General features: G+C 43.8%; 1 protein-coding gene across 1 annotated transcript in view; it reads left to right on the plus strand.

Annotated features, from left to right (window-relative positions):
* Positions 1 to 324: 324 nt before the first annotated feature.
* LOC307240008 (arf-GAP with Rho-GAP domain, ANK repeat and PH domain-containing protein 1) overlaps positions 325 to 6,608 on the plus strand; it is a 25,574-nt gene continuing 19,290 nt past the window's right edge. Inside the window, exons 1-3 of the mRNA XM_080013583.1 lie at positions 325 to 414; positions 3,269 to 3,327; positions 4,618 to 4,667. Coding sequence (XP_079869709.1) covers positions 3,269 to 3,327; positions 4,618 to 4,667 — 109 coding nt within the window. The 5' untranslated portion in view covers positions 325 to 414. The remainder of the gene's footprint in view (positions 415 to 3,268; positions 3,328 to 4,617; positions 4,668 to 6,608) is intronic.

Below are 6,608 nucleotides of genomic sequence, written 5' to 3' on the forward strand. Positions count from 1 at the left end.
GAATTTAAAAAAATAAATTGTCACTTTGTCCACTTTTATTTCGTGCTTGCCAGAACGAAATGTAAACCCATGCTTTTTGATTGGAATACGTCCATGCCAAAGTGCAGGTTCCAATAGAAAGCCGATGGCCCACAGGAAACAGCGCCGCCCTGTGACTGTGTTGAGAAACACACGCACGCCGATGCACAGCCTCCTGCCCGGTTGCTTCCTGGTTCTCCTGGTTCCCTGCCCTGCTCCAACCAGACGCTGCACCTTCTCCATGCGTCCGGGGAAGACACTGCTGCTTGTCCACCGTGCGTCTCGGCTGCTCGTGTTCCTCTGCTGCTCCTCAGTATCGATTCAGCGTCAAAGTGTCGTCCCACCACAACGCGGGCAAACCATCAACTTGGAACTGGGAACCAGCAGCCAGTTAATGTAAATTGTCAATGGTGTTCTGTTAAATGTGTCGAATGGAAAAGGTATAATATTTAAATGTGGGTTGTTGTTGTTATTATGTTGGGTCGTTATCACTGATAACATAACATTATTTAAAATTCGGCAACCATTCTGTAAGACCTGGCAACCAGCAGCTGTGGTATAATGCTATGCCATGCTGTTCCTGTGAGACCCGGCGGCTCAGAGTCCACCACAGGTTTATCTCACACACACACACACACACACACACACACACACACACACACACACACACACACACACACACACACACACACACACACACACACACACACACACACACACACACACACACTATATCTCTCTCTCCCTCCGTCCGTTCCCTCTGGCCAAACAGGAAGTCCCAGTTTTCTCTGCTTCACTGTAAAGAAATGCAGCGTAAAACCCCACAACACGTTTCAAAAGGATGTGTGAGTGCACTGCCCAGCAGGGGGCGCTCTGTCTGTCTGTCTGTCTGTCTGTCTGTCTGTCTGTCTGTCTGTCTGTCTGTCTGTCTGTCTGTCTGCCAAGAAGTGAGATCAGATCCAAACAGGTCACATTCCACTTGATTTTAAAGTCTTCCTTTAATGTCTAGAGTCTGCAGGTGGACATTTGTCAGAGAGAGAGGGGGAGGAGACAAGGAGAGAGAGAGAGAAAGAGAAAGAGAGAAAGAGAGCGAGAGAGCGATTCTCTTCACGGTGTTTGAAGCTTCGTTTACTCACTGATCTCAGAAATAGTATTCATATTATAGTTTGTAGTATTGTAGTAAATAAGTATAACTTTTTGTAGTGGTACTGTTATTATTATTTTGGTAGCAGTAGTAGTAGTACTATTAGTAATATTATTGGTTACTGAGTGACCTCGGTTCTTTCTGAGTGAAGAAGTAAAATTTTGTTCCTGTTCGAAAAACTCCAGATCCATGTGAGTAAAACTTTATAATACTATAAACTATTCCGATCAGCCACAACATTAAAATCTTAACCAACTTTCCCTTATTTCTGCTTATCAGTCCACCAAAATGTGTTCTGAACAAATTTGAGGCGATAAACAATCAATCCAGTTGTTGGATCTTCACTCATATTAGATCTACAAGGACTAATTCAAAAGTTTGTTCCGACTTTTGTAAGACAAGGGCTCGCATCGGGACAGTGCACGATTTTTTTTTTCATTCAGTTAACATCAGAAAATAATATAAATGAAATAAATACATTGACAATAAAAATACTATATTTATTGTTTTTTCGTTTTTATTGGTTATCGGAGGGATGCGCCTCGACCCAGCGAACTATCCGAGACACCGGCGAGGGGCCGTGGTCTTACGTCTGGATGAAGTCACCGTGCACCTACGTCACTGAAGGTTTCTCTTATGCCGGTTAGTCCCTGTCCTGGGATAGGAGCTAAAAAAGTCCCTCAAAACGTCCTTAATAACTAAGATCGTTCCTAATTCCTGCAGTGCAGACACAAAAAAAGGGGCGGTTCCTCTTCGAACTATGTAAAAGTTCCTGTGTTGCAAAAGCGCCTATGGACTCCACAAGAGCTCTGAAGGTGTCCTATGGTATCTGACACCAAGACGTTAGCAGCAGATCCTTTTAGTCCTGGAAGTTGCAAGGTCGGGCCCCCATGGATCAGTCTTGTTGTTCCAGCACATCCCATCGATGCTTGATTGGATTAAGATCTGGGGAATTTGGCGGCCAAGTCAACACCTTGAACTCTTTGTCCTGTTCCTCAAACCATTGCTGAACAATGTTTGCAGTGTGGCAGGGAGCATTATCCTGCTGAAAGAGGCCACTGCCATCAGGGAATACTGTTGCCATGAAGGGGTGGACTTGGTCTGCAACAATGTTCATGTAGGTGGTACATGTCAAAGTAATATCCACATGAATGCCAGGAGCCAAGGTTTCCCAGCAGAACATTGTCCAGAGCATCACACTGCCTCCAGCAACTTGCCTTCTTCCCATAGTGCATCCTGGTGCCATCTTTCCCCAGGTAAAGCACGCACACGTACCTGTCCATCCACATGATGTAGAATTGCCCATTGTAGGCGCTTTCGGCTACGCAGCCCCATACGCAGCAAGCAGCAGTGCGTTGTGTGTTCTGACGCCTTTCTATCATAGCCAGAATGAACTTTTTCAGCAATTTGTGCTACAGTAGTTCTTCTGTTGGATCGGACCAGACGGGCTGGACTTCACTCCCCACGTGCATCAATGAGACTTGGGCCCCATGACCCCGTTGCCGGTTCACCGGTCGTCCTTCCTTGGACCACTTTTGGTCGGTACTAACCACTGCATACCGGCAACACGCCACAAGACCTGTCGTTTTGGAGACGCTCTGACCCAGTCGTCCGGCCCTCATAATTTGGCCCTTGTCAAAGTCACTCAGATTCTTACGCTTGCCCAATTTTCCTGTTCACTTGCTGCCTAATATATCCCAGCCCTTGAAAGGTGCCATTGAACCCAGCTGAGCAGTGGTACAGTACACCCGTCACCTGTCAGTGGTTTTAATGTTGTGGCTGATTGGTTGTATATTGTAATATATTGTATATTATTATTAATTATATACTATAAACTGTGTATATTATATACTATATACGATACGATATATACTATATACTTTAAACAATATACTATACAGTATACTATATACCAAAAACATCAGTATTTTAATGTACTGTAATGTTTCCTTCGTCATGTCAGAATATAACAATTTAAATACTATTTAATGATATTTACTTCAGCTGTACAGGACCAGCATACAAGACCAGTACACAGAACGAGTACCAGTACACACAGTAGACAGTACTGTACTATTAGTCTCACTGAGTTCTTCTGTTTTCTAGATGGATTCAACTCGACCGGTTCCCAAACCAAGAGCTCGATACCAGCGAGACCAAAGCAGGTACTACTACTACTACTACTACTACTACTACTACTACTACTACTACTACTACCTTTAATACTATTGAAACTACTGCTACTACTGCCGGCTTTTGAGGATCTGAGCAGGCACTACTACTAGTACTATAAGTACTCATATTACTACTACTGCTGCATCCTGTGTGGCATCCCTCAGGGCTCAATCCGTGGACCTGTCTCATTCTCTGGGTTGTCTGTTCTGCCGTTTCCCTGGCAACACGTAAAGTCATTACACTGATGACACACGGCTGGTTCTGTCAAACAACACAACAGGAATATCCCTTCCATGTGATTTTCCCTGATCTCTTTACCGGAGAGATTGATCAGTGTATTGATTCGCAAATCCTGCTCAGACACCCTCTGTGTTTTTGACCACAACCTGTACTTTGAATAACACTTAAATAAACTTGTTTAGTCAGTTGAGTTAGTTGAGTTCATTTTGCTGTCAGGTTTCGGATCAAAAATCAGATCTAATCCAATCTATTCTATTACTATTCCTATTCTAATCTAAAATTGAATCCTCTCTTATCTATTACTCTTATAATCTAATCTTGAATCGAATGTAGTCTAATCTAATCTTAAAAATTAACTATCAAATCTTATATATTACTATTTTAATCAAATCCAATCTTACCTAATCTAGTACTTTTTAAATCTAATTTTAAATATATCTATTCTTACCTAAAATACAATCCCATCCAATCTAATCCCAATCCCAATCGTATCTATTAGTATTGTATTCTATTCTGATCGAAAAAGTTGATTTTGGTGTTTTACCTCCATCTCTCCCTCAATCTATTGGATCATTATTATATTACTATTATAAGATCATTGTTGGGTTATTATAAGAGTTTGTATCAGATTATTCTTAGGTTATTATTAGAATATTATTGCATTATCAGATCGGCCCACCTATTGATCGTTTCAAACAGCTCCAGAAAACCCATTTTTATGGCCCCCCCCCCCCCCCCTTTCTGTTGACAGTAGATGTGTTTCATCGTGTTTGTTTTGATGAACTTTATAGACTTGTATTCAGGGTTTCATTTGCTTTACCCACTTCTGTTTGTTTTTCTACTCCCTGGAGCACTTTGTTATTGTGTTTTTAAGTACTTTAAAGCTTTACTTATACTACTACTACTACTACTACTACTACTACTACTACTACTACTACTGATAGTACTGGTACTACACAACTTTGCAACTGGCTAGTTGTATATTTGGGTGGGGTTTTCAGAGTGACCTTTAACCCGTTAACTGCTTCCTGTTTTTAAAGAGTTCTGAATGGAGAGAATCTACACCAAGCTCCGCCCCCTGCCAGGACAGGTACAAGAACACAAGCGCACACACACACACACACACACACACACGCACGCGCACGCGCACGCGCACGCACACACACACACACACACACACATAGTTATTACAGTAAATAGTTTATTCATATGTAGCAGAATAGTTCAGTATGTTGCTGTGACGGTTTTTCTCAGTGGAAGCTCCTAAACTACGCATACTAGTTATAAAACTAGTACAGCCAGGCAGTCATCTGGATGGACATTAATCTACCTGCACACGTCTAGTCCTAAATGTTCCGGCAACCTTCCTGGGAGCAGCAACTAGAACAATCGCTCCTTCTGAATGAAGCCTGAAGAGCAAGGCATTGACCCTGCAGGGTTGGGGGCTCTATCCCCCCGTGCAGCTCGGTGAGCCAGGCACTCACGGAGGGCTGATCAATGGTGCACGTGAATCTGTTTTGGCGGAACAAAGGGACAGCTGATCCCATCGGTTCCCGCAGAGACAAAAGGTACTCCCCAAAGCTGGAGATTCCAGCGGAACCAGTTGGTCCAGCTAAAAAAGACACCATTCAATCTGTCGACATCTTGTCAAGTCGTGATAATGTTGTAATGATGAAGTTTGGTCGTTAAAATAAAACGGAATGTTGCAGTGCCAACCGCATACCTGGGTTTGGCTTTGCAGCTTTCCAAACGGCTGACTCGTTTGAAGAGCCCAGTCCGCGGCGCGCTGCGCTCTAATCCTCCCCTGCTTGCACTGTCTGTTCTATCAGTCATTCTGATTCCACGAGGCGGCGGAGGTCATTTTGTGTCGCTGCGCGGTTTAAAGGAAAATTGTCTTGATTCTTCTTGATGCCCGAGAGACAGGAAGTTCAAAGAAAACCATGGTTTTATTTTCAGTGGTGTAGCGGTGCCCGGAGGAGGGGGTGTACACATAACCTTCGGTAAAAAGTTTTTTTTTGTTTTTTTTTAACGCCGCCCCGTCCAGTGAAGGATAAACGCCCTGTGATATATACAGTGACGCGTAAGACAACTCTTGTGTATTTAGTTCAGCCAAAAAAATGGGCCAGTGGTGTTTGAAAACTGTCGCTTAACTTCTGCTGCTTGACTTCAGGGAGTAAGGATCATTATGGATTTATCATTAACCACAGAGGAGCAATCAATACTGGGCCAAAAAATATAGGGTAATAAAACGCGCATGTGCTGAATATACAGCACATGCGTGTGTAGGGCAGCAGGGACGCACGCGCTTACATACAAACTCCTGAAGCCGAAAAACTGTCCCCTAGTCGGATGTTGGTGCCCCGATAATAACCAGAACAACACGTTTGTACGTGAGCCACAGCAGCCGGTCCTTCTTGGTGTTCCACCCCACGGAAAAACCTCCGCCCGTCATTTGGTGAAGATTTAAAGCCCGGGGGGGGGGGGGGGGGGGGGAACTTTTTTTTTCAAAGTAAAGCCTCACAAGGTTTAGGAGGCGCCTCACGCTGCCATCTTGTAAAAGAGCACTCGACGTTTTGAGTTGGCGCGACGACGTCGAGCGACGTGGACACACTTGTTCAATCCACAAAGCACGTACCTAAGAAATGATACCCAGTCTCCATTGATGATGTGCATTTACACAGAAAGGCCGTGTAGCCTTTCCACGTCCCCGTGACACGACTGCCAGACAAACTGTCGGACACACCCGGCACTCGGCGAATGATGCGCATCAGAGGGGATTAAGGAGTGGGTATACGCAATGCCAACTGAAAAAGAAGAAGGTATACAGCGTATACCTGTGTGTACCCTGCACTTCACCACTGATTATATTACCTAAACTGTATTTTTAAATCATTGGGACAATGAACAAATTACAATGAACTGTGACGAATACAACATTGTGCTGCGATACAAAGTTTAATGCGCTCCGATAAGCAACACAATAAATTGCGACATGAAGTACAAGTGAATTAATGAACCTGTGAAGCTGCTG

Source organism: Zeus faber (genome assembly GCF_960531495.2).
Source record: "Zeus faber genome assembly, chromosome: 14".
NCBI classification, from domain to species: domain Eukaryota; kingdom Metazoa; phylum Chordata; class Actinopteri; order Zeiformes; family Zeidae; genus Zeus; species Zeus faber.